We start from the raw sequence: 24748 nt of genomic DNA, 5'->3' as shown, positions 1-24748 counted from the left end.
TCATGAGGATTCAATGAGCTCGCACCAGGAAATAGAGCAGAACAGGGAATTTCCACGGAATCCACCAGGAGGCAACTGGAAATCTCCATTTACTTTTTTTTTTTTGAGACAGGGTCTCACTCTGTCACCCAGGCTGGAGTGCAGCGGTGCAATCTCGGCTCACTGCAGCCTCTGTCTCCTGGGTTCCAGCGATTCTCCTGACTCAGCCTCCTGAGTAGCTGGGACTACAGGCGCCCACCACCATGCCCAGCTACTTTTTGTATTTTTAGTAGAGACGGGGTTTCGCCATGTTGGCCAGGCTGGTATTGAACTCCTGACCTCAAGTGATCTGCCGCGTTGGCCTCTGAAAGTGCTGAGACTACAGGTGTAGTCTCCTGGCCAAATCTCCATTTTCCATACAAGGTAAATAAGGCTCAGAGGGGCTGAGGGTCATGCTCAAGCCCACATAAATGGCCTTGAACTTGTGGTCTGCCTTCAGAGTCCACAGCCACTCCAGGACCTCCGGGGCGCCCACCCATGCTTACACAAAAAAGCTCCAGTTATAAGATGGTATCCATTCAAGGCTGGGGCCCCATGGGTCCTGTCATCAGCTGCTGGCCGAGGGCAGGGCATGGAGCCCCTGTTTAGACTGACGCTGTCCAGCTAGACCACAGGAAGAGAGCTTTGCAGGCCGAAGTTAAGGGTCAACCTAAGCATTAATTGCCCTTGACGTAGGGGTTTTACTGTTCGTCAAAAAGCCAAGCTGCCCCCAATTCCTAGCTCTACCTCCAAGCCCACCACCCTCCAGGCAGGGCACTGGCAGGGACACTTTCCGGTACAAGGCTGAGGCCTCAGGGCTGCTCTCACTGGAGCTGAGGCTGTGAACAGAAGCAGCTGGAAGGCGCAGGCCTCAGAGGCTGGCTCCCTCCTCCCATCTCCCAGCCCTGAGCACAGGGACCCCAGCCTCAGCCTATCTTCCTGCCCCCCAAATACATTCACCCCCGCGGCCAGTGCTGAGCCACCAACCCTAGAGTGAAGCGCCACTTCAGAAATACCCAGGACCCAGCCAAGCCTACTTTAAAATTACATTTTATTTCTCTTTATGAATATTTGTTTTTTTTTTTAAAAAAGGTTCATTTTATATCTTCAAGAGTCTTGTGCCTCCTAGGAAGTGCATTGATTTGTTTCACAGTACTCTCCACGGACGGCGCTTATTGCTGGAAGGAGTGGGTGGCTGTCCACGCCAGGGCAGGGCTGGGGGACAGAAGAGGATCAGGGCCCGGGCAGGACGCCTGGGGCCTGTGCTCCGACAGGAGGAAGGAGGCTGGGGACCAGACAGGAGCTGAGCTGAGAGTCCGCAGCCGGACCTGCAGCCTGGCTGGGGTCTTCCCAGCCCTTCTTCAGTGAGGAAGAAAGGACGGAAAGAAAGGGCGTGGGTGAAGGTGGCTCGGGGGGCAAGGTGGGCTGGGGGCCGGGCATGCAGAGGGAGGGGTGCTGGCTCCTGCTTCGAGTGTTTGCGCACACTCAAGAAATGTGGGTTCGGGGCCCCTTGCCCCCCCAGCAGCTCAGGAAGCCCCTTTCCATTCTGCTCTCCAGCCCCACCTCCAGGAAGAACCCAGCAGCTAGAGACCTGCTTCCTAAACCCCCAGGGCCCTGTCCCCGAGTTAGTGCAATAAAGACCTGAGTGGAGAATCGTCTCCAGTGAATGAAAGCCGAGTCCCAGGCCCATTCCCACCATCCCTAGACCTGCAGCTGGGACCCACTGTTCCCCGCAAGGCTACTGCCTCTCTGGGTGGCACGGCCCCCATACTCACAAAAGAGAACCTGCAGTTTCTGCGGGGAGGTCCGGCCCCCACCAAGGGCCCCCTGAGCACCGTGCCAGCCGGCAGCTCCAGCCCAGTGTGTGCCAGGACAGCCTCCTGGCACGAGCTGGGCCCAGAGACTGACGGCAGAGACTGAACGGGCATTAAGCACCCCTTGAATAAACGCAACAGCCCGTGGACAAAGGGGCGGGGCCGGAACCTCGGTGCCCACACTGTCCCACGCTGTCACAGAGACTCCTACAAGTGGCTCATCTGCAGCAGAAATGGATTATTTTTCTAAATGGACGGTTTTCTGTGCTTGATAATTACTAGGCTGAGTGCAGGCCCCGGGGCGGGGGTAGGGGGTAGCTGTGGGTTTGGCAAGCTGGAAGGAACGTGGCTTCGGCAGAATGTCCCGTTAGCCCCTGCCAGCAGCTACAGGCTGACACTACTCAGAACCCTGGCACAATGGGTCAGGACAAAGCATGGCCTGAGGCTCCCGAGGCCTGGGACCGAGGGAGAGCAGGTCCCAGGGATGGGCTTCCCGACGTCTGTCCTCACCTGACGCTGTCCGCTGTGCCATCCCAGCCTCCAAAGTGGCTCTGACCCCTCTCAACCATGGGCCAACTCAGCCCTCCCAGCCCTTGACCTGGATTCACTTCTTTGAGGACAGGAAGCAGAGGCTCGGCTGATGGCCTCCCAAGACTGCCCTATAGCTCGGGTACCTTCCCCCTCATCGCTGTGGCACCCAGAGTCTGACTGCGCCCTCCCCCTGCCCCGAGGGCCTGGGAGGGGCGCCCCCTGAGAACAAGCCCTGTCTTGGCCCCTTTACAGTACACTAGAGCCCAGCCAGCCACAGGGGCCGGGGCCTGCCCCATTCAAGTCTTAAAATCCCTGCAAGAGGGGACGTGAATGCCTTCCTTACCTTTGAGACTAACAGCAAGGCTGTGTCTTGGCGGTATGGGTGACCAGCCCCCAGGCACCGGGGGCCAGTGTGGATGGAGAAAGATAACGCCACATACCTGGAGGGATGGACCAGGGACCCAACTGGGGGTGGGTCCTGAGGACTAAGAGGGGGAAAACTCCCTGGGCTCACAGGAGCCTCCCTCTCTCCTCCTGGAGCCGCCCACAGGAAGTTAAGGCTGCTGGGAAAGGAGGGGAGAAAAGGCCAGGCTGCTGGCGGGGCCTCCCCACCAGAGATCACAGCCCCTCTCCGCAGGTGGGGGATGCGACCTAGGGGTGGGGGAGAGAAAGGGCTGTTCAGGCAGAGTCTGCCTGTGGTTTTGTTTCTGCCAAAAAGAGAGTGAGCAGCTGGTTTCAGCTCTAAATGCCCCTCCTCGCCCTCCTCCCAAGACAACAGGACGAAGGCCTCAAGAGAACCTCACAGGCGACCTCACCCCTCCCTCCACCTCTGGCAGAAGAGGAAAAGTCTGGTAGAAAAGAAATCCTGCTTTCTGTCTCCGATTTGTTTTCTTCCTTGAAATTCAGCTTAAGGCAAAAGTTTGGCAAAGCAAGTCTACATAAGGCCGCGTGATGGGGGTCAGGGACCTGGGGGAAGGCCGGCCAGCGCCACGAATCGGCAGCAGTGCGGATCTGTCTCTCTGATCGGGGCTGGGGCTTCCCTCTTGATCAGCTCCTCCTCCTCCTGCCCCTGAACCCCCAAAGGAGGAGGTTTTAAAAAACCGGAAAAAGCAGTGTTTCAGGGAATCTGTGACAACTGAGAGACTGAAACTGTGAGAAAAAGGAGAGGAAAGGAGACCAGAGTGACCCTGAGGGCACACGTGGGGTCTGTCTGTCCCGCTTAGGTCTCCCCTCTCCCTGAGAGGAAGCAGGTGCCGAGAGCCGGGGAGGCCTTCCCGGGGGCATCAGCGCGGTGAGACCCGCCCGCTGGAGAAGGTAGAATGGTTGTATCTTGCTGACTGACTGAAGAGTACGTCTGTGTTGTGTTTTCAGCGGTATTATTATTCTAGAGTCTGACCTGGCAGGCGGCCCTGGCTGTCACCGGTGCTTGGGTGGGATCACCACCAGCGGCTGCCCGTACTTGGGCCGCCACATGAGGACCTGAGCGTCGTTGGCATTGGGCTTGACCAGGGCGCTGGGTGGGATGGGCTCGTTCTTGCTCAGGATTTTGGGCTGGTCCTGGGCGATGGGCTCCCGCAGCCGGGCACGCTGGCCCAGGGGCCGGTTGGGGTTGACCTCGATGCTGAGCTGCATGCGCCAGTGCAGCGTCTGCAGGATGATCATGTCGTTGGTGGACGTGTTGGTGGCCACCAGCCAGGTGGTGAAGCTCTGGTCCCGGTGGATGCTGGTGAGCTTGGCCACGTTGCTTTCGCTGACGGGCACGGCCCACGTGACGCTGGGGTAAAAGTTGTCGTTCATGCTGATAATGAACTTGGAGTCCCTCTTGGTGGGGCCCACGATGGTGCAGGTCTCCGTGGTGTTGCCGTACCATGGGTAGTTCACCCCGTCCGAGTCACTGATGGCTTCGATCTTGCCCTCCTGGAGGTCGGGGAGCTCCCAGCTGGACCTGAGGACAAGGAAGCCCGGTTCACTCATTTGGTCACTCAAGCAGGGCTTTCTGTGTCCCCCTCGCAGACCAGAGGCTGTCCCGGGCCCTGAGGATGGAACGGACCCAGAAGACCACCCAGTCCCCTTTGACATTCTGGGGGCAGGGGGCCAGACAGTAGCTGGCAGCGTCACTGTCATCATTGCTGCTGTCACAATCATAACCCTCAGACAGAAAAGGGTGGCCTGCCTGGCCCAAGTTGCTCTGGGGACATACAGATCCCACACTCCCACGTGGCCGTGGGTACAGTGGCATCTGGGACCCACTCCAGGCTATAGGGCCCCTACAGGTTCACAGACAACCTTTCCATGAAACCCCTCCCTGCAGATACAGAAAGCAAAGTGGTGGGCTGGGGGTGGAGAGGGAGGCCACATTTTCCTAAGGACATTTGGCCAAGTGATGGGGCCTGGGACCCGGGCACCTGTTTCCACCAAGGTACCTGTTAACAGGGAAGTTCAGGACACGCTGCAGCCACTGTGCCTTCCACTCACCTACGTACACAGCGGGTACTCCCAGGAACAAGCTACTGTTAAAAATCCATTCCTGGCTGGGCATGGTGGCTCCCACCCGTACTCCCAGCACTTTGGGAGGCCGAGGAGGGTAGATCACAATGTCAGGAGTTTGAGACCAGCCTGGCCAACACAGTAAAACTCTCCTCTCTACTAAAAATACAAAAATTAGCAGGGCGTAATGGCAGGTGCCTGTAGTCCCAGCTGCTTGGGAGGCTGAGGCAGGAGAACTGCTTAAACCCGGGAGGTGGCGGTTGTGGTGAGCTGAGATTGTGCCACTGCACTCCAGCCTGGGTGACAGAAGAAGACTCTGTCTCAAAAAAAAAAACCTAAAAAAAAAAAAAACTCTCAACCAGACACAGTGGCTCACACCTGTAATCCCGGCACTTTGGGAGGCCAAGGCAGGCGGATCACTTGACTCCAGGAGTTTGAGATGAGCCTGGCCAACACAGCAAGACCCTACCTCTAAAAAAATGCATTCCTGCTCCTAGAACTAATCACAATAGCCAAAAGGTGGGAGCAGTCCAAGTGTCCAACGACAGATACATGGATAAACAAAACGTGCTATATACATACAATGGAATGTTCCTCAGCCTTAAGAAAGAAGGACGTTCCAACACAGGCTACAACACGGATCAGCCTTGACTGAAATAAGCCAGCCACAAAAAAGACACATCCTGTGTGATTCTCCTTATGTGAAGTCCCTAGCGTTGTCAAAGTCAGAGACAGAAAGAATGGAGGTCGCCAGGGGCTGGGAGAAAGAGGAACGGAAAGCTGATGTTTCTTGCGCATGAAGTTTCAGTTTTACAAGATGAAAAGAGTTCTGAAGATGGGTGCTGGGTCAAGGCTGCACACCACCTTGAATGGACCTAATGCCCCTGAGCTGTGCACTTATAAATGATTTAAATGGTCTATTTTGGCCAGGTGCAGTGGATCACTTGAGGTCAGGAGTTCGAAACCAGCCTAGCCAACGTAGTGAAACCTCATCTCTACTAAAAATACAAAAATTAGCTGGGCGTGGTGGTATGCGCCTGTAGTCCCAGCTACTCGGGAGGCTGAAGCAGGAGAATCACTTGAACCTGGGAGGCGGAGGTGGCAGTGAGCCAAGATCACACCATCGAACTCCAGACTGGGTGACAGAGCCAGACCCTGTCTTAAAAAAGTAATTTAAAAAATAGGCTGGGCGTGGTGGCTCATGCCTATAATCACAGCACTTTGGGAGGCTGAGGCAGGCGAATCACGAGGTTAGGAGTTCAAGACCAGCCTGATGAATATGGTGAAACCCTGTCTGTAACTAAAAATAGAAAAATTAGCCAGGTGTGGTGGCGAGCGCCTGTAGTCCCAGCTACTTGGGAGGCTGAGGCAGGAGAATTGCTTGAACCTGGGAGGCGGAGGTTGCAGTGAACCAAGATCGTGCCACTGCACTCTAGCCCAGGCAACAGAGCAAGACTCCATCTCAAAAAGTAATAATAATAATAAATAAATACAACGGTCAATTTTATAATATGCTACATAGGTTTTACCATAATTTAAAAAATGCATTCCCCTACTTATGCATCATATAATGGTAGCAGTCAGCAAAATTGGGGCCGCTAGAGGAGGAATGATTAGGAACATGATTTTGCTAATTTTCCTGTTCATTTCATTGAAAAGCTCACTCATTAGAGTAGCAACTTCCTAGTGGGCATCTCCTGCCCAGCCCCTGAGCACCCACCCCAGACTCAGGGAACCTGGAGGCAGCTCACACAACCTCACTGTCTGGAAGTACCCAGCAGCTCCTAAGATCTGGGGCCCCACAGCAGCAGGCAGGATGATAACGGGGCGAACCTGCTTGTTCAGTCCCCCAGCACGGATGGAGACGGGGTTCAGGGTCTCTTTGTCCACGGGAGCCTAGTCTTCTGTTTCAAAAGGAAACGCCCACTCTGTCCTCACACAGTGCTTACACTTGCTTGGAAAAGATTTCCGGTTGTTTGGTTTTTTAAGGCAGAAGCGAACTGGCATAAGGAACCCTGCTTTGGCCTTGTCCCCATTCATTTGCAAAGAGCTGAAGGCCAGGTTTGGGGGAGTGGGGCTGAGCAGCAGAATGGCCCCCCTCTTCCTGACCCCGGCCTTGAGTTTCCTTTCCTTTCCCCAGCCCTGAAACTCCCAGGCCCTGGCTCAGACACAGACAGGTGAGAAGCCTCCCGGGCTGGCAGACAGCGCTGCGTCACGCAGGGCGTGCATGGCTCAGGGCCAGGCTGCGTGGATCCCTCCACCTGCAGAGTGCAGTCAAGGGCACAGCTCAGGAGCACCTGCAGCAGCCCAGGGTCCACTGTCAGCCCCGGCTACTCGCTCTGTGGTCCAGTCACAGACGTGCTGGGCCTCCACCATCTGATCAGCAGTCCTCGGACAATCCACCACCGTCTGCCTGCCAGGTTTTGTGATGATTAAATGCATTGATACTCACTGCCTGGTGCAGCCAACAGCAGTCGGTGGAAGCTTCTGGAGACCCTTTGAGGGTTATGGTGGCATCAGCAGTTAGAGGTGTGCCTCTCCCAGACCAGGTAGCCCTGATTTGACCTGAAGCTTTTTTTTTTTTTTTTTTTTTAAGATGGAGTCTCACTCTGTCACTCAGGCTGGAGTGCAGTGGTGTGATCTCTACTCACCGCAGCCTCCACCTCCCAGGTTCAAATGATTCTTCTGCCTCACCTTCCCGAGTAGCTAGGACCACAGATGTGCACCACCACACCCCGCTAATTTCGCATTTCAGTAGACAGGGTTTCACCACGTTGGTCAGGCTGGTCTCAAACTCCTGACCTCAGATGATCCGCCCGCCTCAGCCTGCCAAATGCTGGGATTACAGGCATGAGCCACCGCCCCAGACGAATTATTTTTATATGAACTTGCTTCTCTTTTCTTAAATTTCTTCTCAGTTTTTTAATGCTTTTTGCCTGCCTTTTTTTTTATTACAGATTTTTTTTGAGACGGAGTCTCACTCTGTCACCAGGCTAGAGTGCAGTGGCGCAATCTCGGCTCACTGCAATCTCCAACTCCCAGGTTTAAGCAATTCTCCTGCCTCAGCCTCCTGAGCAGCTTGGACTACAGGTGTGCGCCACCATGCCTGGCTAATTTTTGTATTTTAGTAGAGAAGGGGTTTCACCATGTTGGCCAGGATGGTCTCGATCTCCTGACCTTGTGATCCGCCCACCTCAGCCTCCCAAAGTGCTGGGATTACAGGTGTGAGCCACGGCGCCTGGCCGGGACTTAAACATTCTAATTATGTTCTGTTAATAGTTGTCCTTGAAATTTCCCAATTATTTTTAATTTAAAAGTCTAAAGTTAAGCAATATCTTAACCACCTTTCTCCTTTTTTTTTTTTTTTGAGATGGAATCTCGCTCTGTCACCCAGGCTGGAGTACAGTGGTCTAATCTTGGCTCACTGCAACTTCTGCCTCCCAGATTCAAGCAATTCTCCTGCCTCAGCCTCCCGAATAGCTGGGATTACAGGCACCTGCCATCACGCCTGGCTAATTTTTGTACTTTTTTTTTTGAGACAGAATTTCACTCTTGTTGCCTAGGATGGAGTGCAATGGCATGATCTTGGCTCACTGCAACCTCCGCCTTCTGCGTTCAAGTGATTCTCCTGCACCAACTTCCCAAGTAGCTGGAATTATAGGCATGCGCCACCATGCCCGGCTAATTATTTAGAGACAGGGTTTCACCATATTAGTCAGGCTGGTCTTGAACTCCTGACCTCAGGTGATCCATCCACCTCGGCCTCCCACAGTGCTGGGATTACAGGTGTGAGCCACCATGCCCAGCCTAATTTTTGCATTTTTTTTAGTAGAGACAGGGTTTCACCATGTGGGCCAGGCTGGTCTCGAACCCCTGACACTTCAGGTGATCTCCCACCTTGCCCTCCCAAAGTGCTGGGATTATAGGTGTGAGCCACTGTGCCCAGCCCTAAAAACCCTGAGATTTTCAATGTGGTGACATCAGACCCTTGAACCACGCTCAGGGCCCTTCTGAGTGCAGGCCCCAGGCAGCTGCCCAGTCTAGGAGGCCAGCAGGCCGTTTGCTTCCACAGCCGTGGGCAGAGGCAGCTAAGGCCGCCTGTCACACTCCTGTCCTCCTAGGTGTGGTAACCCACAGGACAGCAGTCAAGTCCAGGCTGGAACCCAGGCATCGGAAGGCTTCCAGGGCTGAAGTGGCCTCCTCAGCCTCTTGCGGTGTCCCTGTCCTGACTCCCATTGTCACCCACCCAACAAAACATCTGCAGGGCACCTGCCTTCAACACGCCATGAAGTCCTGACGGGTGGACAGAGCTACTGTTCTGGCGAGCAATGGGGAGGCCTGTGTCACCAGGACACAGCACCATCCTGGACTCCCCCTTGAACCTCCAGGCTGTGCCCCTTCTCTTCCTCTGCCTCCAGCCTGGCCTTGCCCCTCCCTGGTCTCCCAGCCTCCTGCAATCTGTTCCCCTCCCAGAAGCAGCCTGAGGGATCTTCTAAAAACACAAATCCGATTGCATGGCTCCAATCCTGTTAAACCGACCATGACTCCCCTATGCTCTTAAAACTGATCCAATTGAAGCCCGGAGCCCTGCGTGCGTGCACACGTGCACGTGTACACACACGTCCTCCCTGGGCTCCAGGGCCCCCAGCCATTCTCAGCTGCTGCAGTGGCCATGCTCCACCCTCTCAGGGCCTTCTCCTGGGAGCAGCGTCATCCTCATCCTCCGCACCCCCTTTTCCTCCTCCTCCTCTCCCCTCTTCCTCCTCCTCGCCTCGTTCATAGCTGCTCATTACTCAGCTCTGCAGCCACCCCGCAAAGAAGCCCGCCCAGACCCTCCACATGGGCCAGGTGCCCCCGGTATTCAATGCCACTGGATCTTGTCCTGCTGCCCCGTGGCCCATGCATGAGGATGACTAAATACTGACACACTCATTTGCTGTCAGTCTGTTCCCCAGACAGACCACGAGGCCGTGAGGGCAGGGCCGGGTCTGCCTCACCCATCATCATGTATCTGAGATGTATCACAGCACCGGGCCCAGCTTCAGGCACCATCAACGTCTGGCCGGAATCAGTGACTGTCAGTGGCATGCCGGGTCTCCCCCAAAGCCCACAGGGCACCTCTGTGAAGAGCCCAGGGCCCCCAAAATTGCTCTGAGCTTCTGCTTATCCTGCAGGGCTGCAGCTGCAAGGGCCACTCACTGGATGGTCACCTTAGCAGACGGTGACAGCTGGTGCAGTGAGCACAGGGGCTGCACTGGGCACCACACCTCCCAGGTTCAAGTGATTCTTGCACCTCACATGATTCAGTCCTCCGAGTATCTGGGCTGTGGGGTGCACTTTATAGAAGAGACTTAGGGCAGTTAGAGGCCAGGTCCAAGGTCACACAGCTGGGAAGTAACTGGGCCAAGGCCCCCAACCTGACCCAGTTCTCCCTCACCAGGCTCTAATGGAATCTAAGCGATCCTCTCACCTCAGCCTCCCAAGATGCTGAGACGAGCCACCGCGCCTGGCCTAATATCCTTTTTAAAACCTCAACTATGGGAGTCTAACGCTGGAGGTGAGGGGGCATCACTTGAACCCAGGAGGTCAAGGCCTGCCAGGGCAACAAAGCAAGAGATCCTCACCCGTATGAAAAACTTAAAAATTACCCAGGCGTGGTGGCCCATCCCCGTACTCCCAGCTACTCAAGAAGCTAAGGTGGAAGGACTGCTTGAGACCAGGAGTTCAAGGCTGCCGTGAGCTAGGATTGCGCCACAGCACTCCAGCCTGGAAAACAGAGTGTGACTGTCTCTAAAAGAAAAAAAAGGCGGGGCGCGGTGGCTCACGCCTTTAATTCCAGCACTTTGGGAGGCGGAGGCAGGCGGATTGCCTGAGGTCAGGAGTTCAAGACCAGCCTGGACAATATAGTGAAACCCCTCTCTACTAAAAATACAAAAATTAGCCGGGCACAGTGGCTCGTGCGTATAATCCCAGAAGACTTGCTTGAACCTGGGAGGCAGAGGTTGCAGTGAGCTGAGATCATGCCACTGCACTCCAGCCTGGGCGACAGAGTGAGACTCCATTTCAAAAAAAAAAAAAGAAGTGTATCAAGTGAGAACTGAAAGCACCTACCTCCCCAGAGCCCCTCCGCGTGTGCCCATGCGCTCTGGTAAACACCCTCTGAGGCCTCGCTCTCTGCATACACACAGGATGTTCCCAACCTTCAGTGTTTTCTTTTTAACAAAAATGAGTTACTACCCTACAGACTGTTTGATGACTTTAAACAACAATGTAATCACAATGTATCACTTTCCCATGTGGAAGCATCTATAACTCCACCTTGCTCCTCAGCGCCGGTGGCCCTGCCTCAGAGTCTGCACTGCAGACAGACTGTAATTTCACTCCCTCTTGAAGGGCCCTTGAGGTGTTCCTGGTCTTTTGCTATTAGGAGCCGTGCTGGAGTTAACATCCTCATGTGTGCATTTTTTTTCTTTTTCTTTTTCTTAATCTTTGAGTCAGTCTTGCTCGGTTGCCCCAGGCTGGAGTGCAGTGGTGCGATCTCGGCTCACTGTAACCTCCACCTCCCAGGTTCAAGTGATTCTTGCACCTCACGTGATTCAGTCCTCCGAGTATCTGGGATTACAGGCATGCACCACCATGCCCAGCTAATTTTTGTATTTTTTGTAGAGACGGGGTTTCTTCATGTTGGCCAGGCTGGACTCGAGCTCCTGACCTCAGGTGATCCGCCCACCTCGGTCTCCCAAAGTGCTGGGATCACAGGTGTGAACCACCGCGCCTGGCCCATGTGCATCTTTACGTGCTGCTTCTCCTGTTCACATGATCATTAATTCACTTATTCAGTAGGTTATTTTTTTGGACACCTCTGATAACACGCAGGCTCTGAGCAAGGGGCACAAGGTTTCTGCAAAAGGCTCTAAAAGTACAGGCTGGAGGTGATGACTCAGACCTGTAATCCCAGCGCTTTGGGAGGCCGAGGCGGGAGGATCACTTGAGGTCAGGAATTTGAGACCCTCGTCATCGTGGTGAAACCCCGTCTCTACTAAAAATACAAAAAAAAAAAAAAAAAGCCAGGTATGGTGACAGGCGCCTGTAATTCCCAACTACTCTGGAGGCAGAGCCAGGACAATCGCTTGAACTCAGGAGGCAGAGGTTGCAGTGAGCCGAGATCGTGCCACTGCACTCCAGCCTGGGCAACAAGAATGAAATTCCATCTCAAAAAAAAAAAGTACGGCTGAGCACGGTGGCTCACGCCTGTAATCCCAACACTTTGGGAGGCCGAGGCAGGCAGATCACTAGGTTAGGTGTTCAAGACCAGCCTGACCAAAACGGTGAAACTCCGTCTCTACTAAAAATAACAAAAATTAGCCAGGCATGGTGGTGGGCGCCTGTAATCCCAGCTACTCAGGAGGCTGAGGCAGGAGGCAGGGGTTGCGGTGAGCCCAGACTGCACCACTGCACTCCAGCCTAGGCAAACAGAGCGAGACTCCGTATCAAAAAGTACAACCACCGACCTGAAAGGCACGCACATGTGAACGGTAACAGGCACAGCCAAACTCACCTCTCAGCATCCTCGCCTGCCTCAACTGTCCTCCCACAAACAGGTGAGGATGCTCCCCGCCCCCGAACACTGGGCACAACTGATCTTTTTCATTTCACCCAACTCCCATCAGCAAAACAAAGGACGTCAGTGTGTAACTTCCCTGATTACTACAGCTGTGGAATGCCGCCTCGCACGTCTCTGGGAGCAGCCAGTGTTTGTTTCCAGTGCTTGGAAAGTGGATGAGGGCTGCAGTGATTGCTTGGCCGGGGCTGGTCCTGGGGGAGTTCTTGTTAGGCTGGGCCATCCCCCCTACTTCCTCCCACCCCAAAGCCTTGAAACATGGACTTCCCTCTCCCACCCACCCCCCGCTTGCCTCCGCCAGGGCCCAGCAGATGGGGGAGGCCACCTTCCGGTTACAGACAGGAAGCCTCCTCCTCAATTGTTCTTTGCATAACTGAAGCTCAGGGCCCGGCTTCAGGAAGAGGCCACGTGGTCAACAGGGACATTCCTCCATGGCCTGTCCCCAGATCTGCTGGCACTGAGCAAGACTGCTCAGGCAAGCAGCTTCAGGTCTTAGATGCTGTGACCACATCATAAAATGAGGCCCTCCTGAGCTCCTGGGAGGACACTGGGAGACAGCAGGTGGGAAGGGGCCCAAGGCAGCCATTCTCAGCGCCATCCCAGCAGGGCTGGGTGGTACCCAGTGGTCCCTCCAACCCTGCCCTGTCCTTTCCCACCAGCCTTTTTGTTTTTTGAGATGGGGTCTCACTCTGTTGCCCCAGCTGGAGTGCAGTGGTACGATCACAGCTCACTTGCAGCCTCAACCTCCCCAGGCTCAGGCGATCCTCCCACCTCAGCCTCCCAAGAAACTGGGACTACAAGCACATAGCACCATGCCTGGCTAACTGTTTTGTGTTTTTTGTAGGGACAGAGTTTCACTGTGTTGTCCAGGCTGGTCACTGACCTTCCATAACGCAGTGGCGGCACATGTTTTAACCAGAAAGACCCTCAGAGGTTTCATGGTCCAAGGCACTCATGCTAGAGAAAGGTATCTGAAACCCGGAGAAGGGATAATGTGCCAACAGCAACAAGACTGCCTCCTTTCCGCTGACTCTGGCAGGCACCGTGTAATGAATAAGACATTATCGGTAATTATGATTGACAGCTGCCATATATTGAGTGCTTGGTATACCTGAGGTGCTGAGCTAAGCTCTTATCATCACAACCCTATGAGGGAGGACTCATATTCCCATTTCATAGATGGGAACAGTGAGGCTTAGAAAGGTTAAGAGGCTGGCCCAAGGTTTGGGAGCTGGGGTTCCCTGGGGTTCTACACATGGGCATGGGGCAGTGTCCCTGTCAACCCAAAGGTTCTATCTGAGCTGCTCCCCTGCCTCCCTGCCCAGTCTTCCCTGTGGCAGAATCCTGAGCCATACACTGCCCCTGGGCTTGGCCTTGGCCGTGGCTGTGGGCCAGGTTCCCAGGGGGCTCCAGAGAAGGGCAAACCAGGGATAATGTGGAACTTCTCCCACACAGGCGAGAAATTGTGACTTGTCACTTAGGAGACTCTGTGCCAGCTGACAGGTGGCAGTTGAGGAATTGCGGGGGCCGGGCTGTGGAGGCAGGTGTCTCCAACAATTTGGAAGTGGGGGGGTTGGCTTTTAAAGTGATGTGGGTTGGACCCAAAGCCATATAGAAACCTCTCATGCTGGCACAGAGAAACTCACCCTTTGCCAGCTCTGTCTGTAAAAGTCAGGATATTATTGAGGTGTTTTTTTTTTAATTGTTCCATTTCAAATATTTCAAACCCAGAATGTCATTCTAAAAAGTTACCCTCCTGGCTTAGGGATTAATTTTAAGCAGGGATAACGTTTGGGGGTATTAGGATTTCGGTTAAGTATTTGGAATTAACATTTTGGATACAAGCCCATTTGTGAAGAATGGAAGCCCTAACCTAGCTCCTGCTACCTGGCCGTCCCTTCCCTGGCCACGAAGCACAGGGCCTGGCTTTCATTTTAAGGATTTGAATTGTCTGGGTCTGAGTCCAGTGGTTCTCCTTTAAGTGTGATTTCACATCCCCTCCCGGTACGTCCGGCCCTGCCTGGGGACATGACTGATTGTCACAGCTTGCAGGGATGTGCTCCTGGCATGGAGTAGGTAGAGGCCAGGGATGCTGTCCAGCCCCCTGCCATACACAGGACACCCCCTACCCGCACAAAGAATGACAGGACCCTGGGCCAGGCAGAGCAGAGGGACAGCTCTGGGCTGGTTGGGGTTCCTGGTCATCCCAACCACTGTTCCCTTTCCTTCACGCCACAAGGCTTAAAAACTTTGAAAATGGAAGTCATCACAGGAGGCCTGGGGCAAGGGAGACAGGAAGGAGGTTTTAAATCCCACCTAAGACTGGGTGTGTTGGCTCACGCCTGTAATCCCAGCCCTTTGGGAGGCTGAAGTGGGCCAATCACCTGAGGTCAGGAGTTTGAGACCAGCCTGGCCAACATGGTGAAACCCTGTCTCTACTTAAAATACAAAAATTAGCCAGGTGTGGTGGCGTACACCTGTAATCCCAGCTACTCCGGAGGCTGGGGCAGGAAAATCACTTGAACCTGGGAGGCGGAGGTTGTAGTGAGCCAAGATTGGCACCACTGCACTCCAGCCTGGGCGACAAGAGTGATACTCTGTCTCAAAAAAAAAAATTAAAAATTATAGATAGATAAATAAACAAATCCCACCTAAATGCTTCTATTTCCATTCACCAAGGAGCTGAAGCAAGGCCACATCCTGGCCTTCTCCATGAGCCTTTTGAGGGTGCAGGTTGAATCCGGGGCTCTGTTCTTTGCCAGCTCAGCCCCTTAGGACGACTTTGTTGACTACTAATAAGTATCCGGCAGCCGCCTCCTCTACGTCTCAGCCACGGGATGCTCACCCACACTGAGTGAATCCTCACAGACCCCTATGGGTTCTCACCCTCACAGACAGACACCAAACGGAACCCGTGGGCTGTCTGGCGAAGCCCGGGGACAGGACGCGTGAACCCTTCTGCCCATCTGCTCCAAGCCGCCCCTCCAGGGAGCCTCTGACTCCATCCTGTCCCTGGGGCTGGTCCTATCCCAACTGGGATTACACAGCCAGTGCACCCAGAGAGAATGAACTGGGTGGGACACAGAGGCTCCCTGCAGGGAAAGAGGAGTCCCAAGAGAGAGTGGGAGCAAAGAGAAACGTCAGGGGCAGAGGGAGAGCAAGGAAAATGGCCTGGAGCCACTTTAAAATGCAAGCACTTCGTGCCTTATGTGGTTTTAAAAAGTTTTAAACTCAGGAAGTGGGCCCTACGTGACAGAGAAAGACTTGGGCTGGGGAGAAAATTCGCTACACGGTGTGGTTGACGTCTGTCCTAATTCTGTAGTTTTAGCCACTTCTGTCTGACAGAATAACAGTCACAATGACAACACCGCTAAGGACGATCCCCATCCCATCAGCGCCTGCACGAGCTTGGCGCAGGGCTGACTGCTCGGCAAATTTGGTTGGCTTGAGTGACTCTCACAATAAGCCAGGGGAAGGGGCTATTCCCGGCCCCAGTTTGCAGATGTGTAAAGTGAGGCTCAGAGCGGTAAAGGGACTTGCCTGAGGTCACACCCTGGAAAGTGGCAGAGTCTGGCCTGCCACCCAGATCTGCCTAGGAAGTCATGAGGACTGGCCCAAGGAGGGCAAGGTCGTCTCAGGTCTGAGTGTCAGTCCTGACTCCAGCCACATCACCCACACCTAATCAGAGTCACCAGATGAAGAACAAGTCTTGGACAAGACATCGGAAGCCCCTGTGCAGAGATGGGGAAACTGAGGCTTGGAGTCTGTACCTCGGACCAGGCCTGTTACCTTACCACCGCGAGTAGCACCGATCTCATTAGAATCCAGTTCCCACTAATGCTCACAATTTTCCAAGTTCAGAAGAACCCACTGGCTTCCCTACCCCTTCTAGGGAAGAAACCAGGCTTAGCCCAAAACCCCTAGGAAAACTTTTGTTTCTACAACTGTCCTGGATGCCTTCAAAGCCTGAGGAGGTTTCTGGGCTTAAGGGTTCTTAGAAAAGGTCCTCACTGCATAACTAAGAATCATGTTTCCCTGCTTAGAATAGAAAGGCAGCCCCCTGCCTGAACTGGATTACTAGCTGCTCTTGAGACGCAAAGGGCTTGGCACAGAAATCAGGCTGGTGGAGAAGGCCGGTGAGAGCCTTCAGATGTGCCCCCCATGCACCTCTTTGGGACGGTCACAGTCACACCCTGGGTTTCAGGGTTACTGTGATCCTCACGTTTCCTTTAGAACTTCGGAATCATTAAGTGGAGAAGCCACGAGGCCTGGTGTCCCGCCATCCTCCACCCCTCTCATTTACAAGTGGCCCATGAGGTTCTCAAATCAAGTGATAAATTCCAATTGCTGCGAAATTCTCCTCTCTTTTTCCCACTTGCAAAACCGGGAAGTGATGCCGCACAGAGTGGACATTGAGAGAGGCTCTGGGAGTGTCCACGGCCAGTCATGGGGCCGTATGGCTTGGCTGCCCCCCGGGGCCTCCCTGGCTCTCTCCAAAGGGTCTTCATGCTCAGAAACAGCTATTTTCACCACCTCTGTCTTAGGGTGACCCTTCAGGTTAATTCACTTTTCCCAACTCTGTCTAAATGGAGCTCTTTCCACCCTGGGGATGGCTTTCTCTGGGGTCTGGAAGCAGGCCAGGAAAGGAGACCAAGAGTCCCAGTGTCCCCACCGGGACCTCCAACACCCTAGGCACACTCTGGAGACGGAGCTGGGGCTGTAGAGGAGAGGCTCCTCCTTGCTGTTCCTGTTAGGGCCTCGCCGGAGGGACACTGGAGTCATCTGCATAAAGGGGCCTTCTGCCTTGGAGACAGAAAGTGCTACCCTGTGAAACAAATCTGGCTTTTAAAACTAACTGTGCTCTCAAACACAGAGACGTTTGCAACAGCGAAGCACTCCCCCAGGTCCTCAAATACACTTGAAGCCGCCAGAAAGATCATTGAGGCCCAATCGCAAAGGCCAGAAACCACAGGTCTGGGAGTTCCAGAGAGCCTGAGGGTCTGCCCTGAGCCCCCATAGTGCCAGGGCCTGGAGAGCAGCCCTGTAGCCTCTCTGGTGACCCTTGATGGCACCGCCACTCCCCAGGCAGACGGCACGCTGGGGAGAAACACTGGTAGTAATGTTCCTCTGCTTTCTCAGCATCTTGCAGGGAAGGACACAGGAACCCTGGGGGAACAGTGGCAGGGTAGGGTGTAGGGACATGACCCCAATCTGGATCCACAGGCAAACCCTTCAAGGAGCCACCAGGCCAAGGAGACCACCTCCATACCTGCCTAAAGCTTCCCCCTGTCTCCATGGATCTCCACCTTCCCCTCCACCTACGGGCCCCCACCAGGCTTCCAAGCTCGGCCACCCCTAGCAGTCCCCCATCCCCAGAGCTGACTCGCGGCCATACTCACATGCCCTGTTCGCCATACTGGTTGTAGAACTCCATGTGGCTGCACGCCTGGATCCAGCCAACGATCCAGGTCTCCTTCTTGGGGATGGGCGGCATGATCACCTGGGCCGAGGCCCGGAAGTGGGGTGTCCGGTAGCGGAGCACCACGCTGGAGGACTCATCGATGCTGGTGGGGACGGGGTCGATGGAGGCTTTCACATCAATCACCGTGATCCCTTCCCGAAAGACCCTGGCTTTGCCTCCGATGCTCTGAATACAGCCCATGGCACACAGGAGCGCTCTGATCTCCAGGGAAGGCCAGCAGTCACAGAGAAAACCAGGCATTGAAAGGACGTAGGCTGCAGGACCCAGCGCACATGGCGCTGCTCTCCAATCTCAACTCTCAAGACCGTTATCCATAGGATAGAAAACTCACTGAGTAGAGGGGGGTTGCATATATCACTACCGCGGCCTGTTTATAAATAAGGATTCTGCTGCATTTCGAGAGCCCTGGGCTCGCTCTTCTTCTCCTCGCAGTGGACAAAAATCACCGATATTCTTTGGGTTAAAAAAAGAAAAGTTTGGAGTTTAATGAATAGTCATGTCGCTCTGACATCCAGCCCTTCTATGCCTCACATGCGGGGACGGCAACTCGCAGACTCTCCCTGAAGTCTTCGGAGGAAGCAGACGAGCGCCGGCAGATCATAAATAAGGAAGGCTCCGTCCCGCGCGGTCGCGCCACCCTCGCTGCAGAAGCGAGACTTCCTGCCCTCTGGCCTTCCGCACGCGCTCCCTCCGGGCCCCGCACCCGCGCCCGCCCGGCGTGGCGGAGTCAATTGCAGAGCAGTTTCCGTTCACCCGGCCGAGGTCCCGGCGCGCTCGAGGCGAGCGCCGACCCGCGGCTTCCAGGAGGCGAGCTCCGGGCTCGGGCCGCTCGCCGGTGCCGGGGGAGCGCGGCGCTGGTCCCCGTCTGCGCCCACTCGCGGGTGCGGGCCGGACGCCCCCACGCGGGCGCGCCGCGTCCCCTCGCCGCTGTCGCCTCCGGCCGCAGCCGCTGAGGACCTGGTGGGAGGCGGAAGGGACAGCGCGTCAAGGCCGGCCTCAAAGTTGAGCCGAACTTTGCTGCGGGGGGCGCGCGGGGGTGGCGACGCGTGTGTGCTGGGCGCGGGCTGCGAAGCTGACGGCGCAGCTCTGGGCGGTCTCCCCGGAGGCGGCGGCCCTCCCCCACCCCGCCCGCCCCGTCAGTGGCGGTCGCACGACCGCACGCGCCAGCGAATAATCGCCACCCGTGACATCTCCGCTGACACCCTCCCGGCCGGGGGCGGGGTGGGGGACGAGCAACTGCCGCTGCAGGGGGCGGCGAGCACTTGCCCTACGCTGTCCCCGCCGCCGCGCCGCCAGCGCCAGGCGCCCCTTCCCACCCGGGTCCCTCTGGCCCCTGGGCGCAGGGTCACCCACCAGGACCGTCGGATCCGGCGGGCGCTCCGTTTTCGGCCAGGGTCTCTCGGTCCTCAGAGGGCGTAGTGCCCCTGCCCCGCTGCGTCGGGCGCTTCCGCGGACCCTCTCCAGCCGCGAGCAGCCCCGGGTCCCCGCGCGTCGGGCGCGCTCGCCGCTGCCGGGGAACTTTGGCGCGCACGCCCCCACCCGGGCGGCGCTGCCGACTCACCTGCCCCGGCGGGCCGCCGCCCTCCGGACGCCCCTGACCCCGGCGCAGGCAGGCTCTCGGGGCGCCCCCACCCCCCCACCCCCTTCCCCGGGCACTGTCCCTCGGCTCTAATGGGGTCTGGGGCCGGCGTGGGTGCCCCCGGCCCCCACCCTCTGCCGGCTGGGGCTTCGGGGAGCGGCCGGGGGCGGAGGGCTGAGGCTCGGGGCTCTCTCGCCCCCACCCCGCGCGCCTCCTTTATTTTACGATCATGGTGAGCGCGCTGTCGCCGCTCAGCTCCGCCGCCGCGCCGCAGCCGCCTGGCGCGCCCCGCTCTGCCTCGCTCTGCTGCAGCATCGGAAAGGCAACCGGGTCAAACTTTGCAGAAACTCGGCCCCTGCGCCGGCCGAGCGCAGCCGGCGCACGCAGGGACCATCGCCCGCTCGCCAGCCCCGCGGGGATGCAGGTCCGCAGGCGGCGGCGGCGGCGGCGGCGGGCGGGCGCCGCCTCCTCCTCCCCGCCCGCCCGGCTCTCCACCCTCGCTCCCGGCACACAGCCCGCCCTCCCCCTGGTAGTCCCTCGCTCCCCCTCGCTCCCTCTCTCTGCAGCTGCCGGGGGAGTCGAGCCTCTCTTTGCAAAAACGACATTTCCTTTTTGGCCAGCCCCGGGAATTCTGGGTAGTGTAGTTCCGCTGCTGTCTCGGGGCCAGGTGGGCTGCTCCCTGTGCCCTTTGAACTCTCCGGATTAGCGGCTTTCTGGGGCTCTGAGCGCACGCAGAAGGGCTGCCCTGCCCTGGGTTTCCTGGCCGCAGGGAGACAGTGGCTTGGTGGAGACAGCGCGGGGGCTTTGTAGGCTGCAGGGCTGGGAAGGTGGCGGGGGAGGGGAGAAAAGTTTGGGGAGAGGTGAGTCCCCTCCTGCAGGTCTGCTGGCTGCCTGTTGGACGCCAGCTGTGTGATGAGCGCTGTATCCGAGCATCGTTTCAGCCACCATCGGCCTTCCTGTGGAGGGACATTGTGATGATGTGTACTCCACAGAGCAGGCATCCAGAGCTGAGCAGCTGGGGGGATTTGCCCAAGGCCCCCAATCCCCCCGAAGGTGTCCCAGCTGAGACTGGGAACCCAGTGGTCCCAGTGCAGGGGCTCATAAGGAGCGTGAGGCCGGACAGCCATGGGAAAGCTCTGAACCCCACCCCTACCTTGCAACTACACCTAGGGGAAACCCAAGCAATTTGTGATATAAGGACATCTGGCAGCCACATTAAAGCCACACTCCACACACTCTTCGTCCCCACCCCATCCCCATGACTCTGATTTCCACAGGTGCCCACAGCTGGTTCAGGGCAGTGAATCCCAGAGCACGCTGGGGTGCTTCCAGCGAATCCCAGAGCACACCAAATTCGTGAGGGTGGGCTGGAGGGGCTGAGGGGCTGGCCACTCTGGGGTCTCTCCTTTGATGAGTGAATAGCTAGGCCATCTCACAGCAGCACCGGCTCAGCCATGGAGCAGGAAGTGGCTGGCTAGGGTGGCCTCCGCCTCTCACCCAGCCACACCCTGACCCCAGCACTGCTAGCAGACCATGTCCCCAGTTAGTGAGGAGGTGGTCCCTTTCCAGGTCAGCTAGTAGGTGGCTTATCCCTAGTCCCACTGACTCCGGCCAAGGCAGGGGAGCCAAGCCAGTGCCACAGAGGCAGCCCCTTTGGCCTGTTGGACACAGTAGAACCCCAGACAGCACACGGATTCCATAAGGGCCCCACATAAATGTCCATCTCCAGGAAGACGTCTTCCCTGGCCTATTCACCATGTGAAACGACCTCTCCTCTCCATGAACCAACAGCCCCACAAAACAGTCCCCTCTGGCACGCACAGGGACTTCCATACCTCTTGTGACGTCAGATAATGACTGTGCTACTCAGTTTATGTGTAGGGAAGATATTCACTTTTGAGGTGTCTGTCTCATTTGCCAACTCTCGTTACCCTGACAGCCTGGCCAGGGTGCTCTGTGAGGGTAGGAACACTGTCCTGGAAATGAAGTGACAAGTTCAAGCGCTCCATGAACGGGGGAGAGGTGCACATCCCTCATGTGGAAAGAGCAGGGGCCAGAGCACTGAACCACCTCCTGAGCAGTGAAGCTGCTGGATGATGCTTTCTCGGAGCTGGGCTTCTCTCAAGTGCCCCCCAGCCTCAGCCCTGGGCTCCGCCTGGGTTTGCGAAGCACCCACTATATGTCAGGTACTACACTGAGCAGGCACTGTCTCTTCTATCCTTGACCTTGGCCCTGGGCGGTGGGCTCCACAGACAGAGAAACCCAGAGATCAGGGGATCGTGACTTCTCAGAGGCGGGATGCCAGCCCAGATCTGACCAGTTCCAAAACCCACATTCAACTCCTTCACCAAGCACAGCCCACCTGCTAGCCGGGACCAGCCCCTCGGAGCTATGATGGGAGCACTAGGAAGTCCTATGGGCAGAGGTGTGTGGGTGTCCACATAGTGAGGACTTGCAAAGTAGAAGACCCCTCTCCCTTAATCTGCTCCCCCTTGATCACCCCTGCAGAGGACCTCATCTCAGTCTGCTGAAGAAGGGACCAGGCAGCGTCAGTCCATGGACCAGTTTGCCAGCTTTGAGCTGGGGGGCAGCTCCCCCAGGGCAGCTCTGCCAGGCCGAGGGTGTGAATGGCATCACTCCTGCATGCACTCCTGCTCTGGCTCCTGAAGCACCCACCAGGGTTCTGGCGGCTTCCCCAACTCTCGGCCCCTTCGGCCCTGCCGCTTCCCCACACAGCCCTTCCTCCTGCTCAGCATTTTCCAGAGCTCCGTGGGTGTTGGGCACAGACCCACGGCAGCCTCAGCATATGTGGAAGGCTCATGACGCGTCCACACTCGTGTGAAGTGCCAGCGTCTGCAGAGCAGAGGAAGGGGACCTGCGTTTGAGTCATTGTCCAATAGCATGGGCACTCCCATTGCTCCCAGGCCCCTTTCTCCTCCCCCAGGCCTCAGGATCCCCAAGAGGAGGGGTAGGGAGACACAGCCCCAGCCCCTACCCAGGATGGTGAACGGCGAGATGGCAACTTGGGAGCTCAGCATTGTCTGTGGGAGGACAAGGTACCACGGTGTTCCTCAATTCCTGGCACATTGGCACAGAGAAGTCATGAAAACCCAAAGCCACACAGCAAGTCAGAAGTAGAAACAACACGGACCCCACCCAACTGCATTTTAACGCAGGCCCAAACCAGCCCAGGGCCCTGGGAGGCCTGCAGAAAGAGCCCGCTGCAGTGTCTCCTTGCAGGCATCACCGTGAGCTGGGTGATGCATCTTCGTGGCTTTCCACAATGATCCCAGGAGACGGACCCCGTCAACATCCCATTCTACAGATGAGGACACTGATGCCTGGTGAAGAGGGAGGGGGGGATGGAACCAGGTGGCCTGGCTCTAAGACCCAGAGGCTGGGTGACTCGGAGGCAGCGGGTGCATTCATCAGCGTTCCCTGTAGTATAAGGACCTCATTTTCAGTGGCCACCAGTGACAGTCCAGAGGCTCTTTCTCTCTCACGGACCACTCTGCATTCAGAGTTGCAGCGAGTCCTCCAAGGGCTCACCACCTCCAAGGGTAGGGTCATAATGAGGCCAGAAAGGCATCCCATGGGAGGGGAAAGTTCTTGTTCTGCAGCTGGAAATGTTCAATGCTGGAATTCTGTTGCCCTAGGAGACGGTGTTCTCTCTCCGACTGTTGGGGACAAGACCGAAAGCCAGTGACGAAGCTTGGAATGTCCACAGGGAGGTGGGTGGGGCCAGAGAGCCAGGCAGGTGGCTGGAGGTGGGGGACATTGAGAGACGAGGTGGAGAATGGAGGCACAGGGCACATCTGGCATCCCTGACCTGCCTCCCTGGGCTAGGGGGCAAAGTGGACCTGGGCCAGGGGAGTAGGGACCAGATCTCAGAGAGCGCTGGTCCAGCAGCTTCCCCTACAGGTGGGGAACAGAGGCCCAGTGAAGCCCTCCGGGGAGGCCTCCCTCACTAGAACCCGGATCTTCTGGCCCCCCACTCAGTGAGGGTATCACTCTCCACTGAGGGCCATGGTGCCACATGGGGATGGCAGGGCATGGGGCAGGGGCTTGAAAATGCTGCCTGTGGTGGCTGCATATCTGGAGACTGGGGCCTTTCCAGCTGAAGCTCAGAACCACATGGCTTCTAGGGCAAGTTAGCCTTGGGGCTTCTCTGCTCACGTTCATTCCTTTCCCAGTGGACCACTGGGCCAGGCACTGGGAAGACACAGCAGAGGGGTCATAACTAAGCCTGGACAACAGCATTCACATCCCTGTGCCAGAGAGGCCGGGGTAACTCCAGGAGCCATGAATGCGCTATTACTTATCATAAATAATAAACAGGTACACACTGATACTCAAAAGGGTTGTGAGTGAGCATTGATGGCTATAAATCAGGAGTATGTAAGTTGCTTCAATGTGTGTGTGTCGGTGCTGAGCTGGGGGGAGGGTGCGTGCACCAGGGCTGCGGGGTGTGAGGGGTGTACTGCAGTGGGTTAGGGTGTGGGGGGGGATGTGCGTGTGTGTGTGATGGTGAGTGTGCATCTGTGTGTGAGGCTGTTTGACAGTTGTGTGTGACTTCGTGGGTGTGTATGCATGTGTCCATGTCAGTGTATGTGCCTGCATGCCATGTGGGTAGATGTGTGTGTCCATGTGTGTATGGGGTGTGTAATGGTGTGAATGAGCATATGTGGTGTGGGTGTCGATGAGCAAGTGTGTGCAAGTTGTGTATCACCGGGTGTGTATTGTGTGAGGGGATGAAAGCAGAGGGGTGTAAGGATGTGTTTCAGTGTGTGTTCTGGTTGTGTGGGTGTGTTCATGTGTGTCCGTGGGTGAGGCCGTCTGTGTGGGTGTGCAGATGTGTGTGTGAACTGGTGTGAGTGTGGGTGAGCACGTCTGTATGTGTGCATGGGTGTGAGTGTGCAAGTGTGTCTGCACATGCGGGTGTGTTGGGTGTGAGTGTGGGGCTGAGTCCCAGGCTCTGAGGCTGAATCGTGGTCCGGAAGGGGCGGGTACGGGCTGTCGTTCCTCGTTCCTCGCTGTCCACCGAGGGTCCCAGGTAGGGCTCCCGGCCTCGCACACCACCCCCTCCCCGAAACCCCTCACCACCTTCCACTCCGGCTCTGGCCCGGCTTCCCTATCCTCCTGGAGGTTTCTGGGAGCCTAGGGCTACCTCCCTGGGCGCGTATCGTCTTCCCTCCCGGGGCGAGCATCTGAAAGCA

At 56.5% G+C, this 24748-nt stretch overlaps 1 protein-coding gene across 2 annotated transcripts; it reads right to left on the bottom strand.

Annotated features, from left to right (window-relative positions):
- Positions 1–1051: 1051 nt before the first annotated feature.
- FAM78A (family with sequence similarity 78 member A) lies at positions 1052–18641 on the bottom strand. 2 transcript variants are annotated; one of them, XM_012457965.3, is made up of 2 exons: positions 17871–18641; positions 1052–4308 (listed from the first exon to the last, which is right to left on the bottom strand). In XM_012457965.3, exons 1-2 carry the CDS (start codon positions 18191–18193, stop codon positions 3780–3782), a joined length of 852 nt encoding a protein of 283 aa, XP_012313388.1. In that variant the 5' UTR covers positions 18194–18641; the 3' UTR covers positions 1052–3779. The 2 variants fall into 2 exon arrangements, with proteins under 2 accessions (XP_012313388.1, XP_064233008.1); XM_064376938.1 differs by lacking the exon at positions 17871–18641 and adding an exon at positions 6190–6978.
- Positions 18642–24748: the final 6107 nt, after the last annotated feature.

The sequence above is a fragment of the Aotus nancymaae genome, unplaced genomic scaffold (assembly GCF_030222135.1).
Source record: "Aotus nancymaae isolate 86718 unplaced genomic scaffold, 86718_ANA_hifiasm-v0.15.2.pri h1tg000003l, whole genome shotgun sequence".
In the NCBI taxonomy this organism is placed as follows: domain Eukaryota; kingdom Metazoa; phylum Chordata; class Mammalia; order Primates; family Aotidae; genus Aotus; species Aotus nancymaae.
Note: the sequence above shows the minus strand (reverse complement) of the source record. Positions and strands in the feature narration are given on the sequence as shown.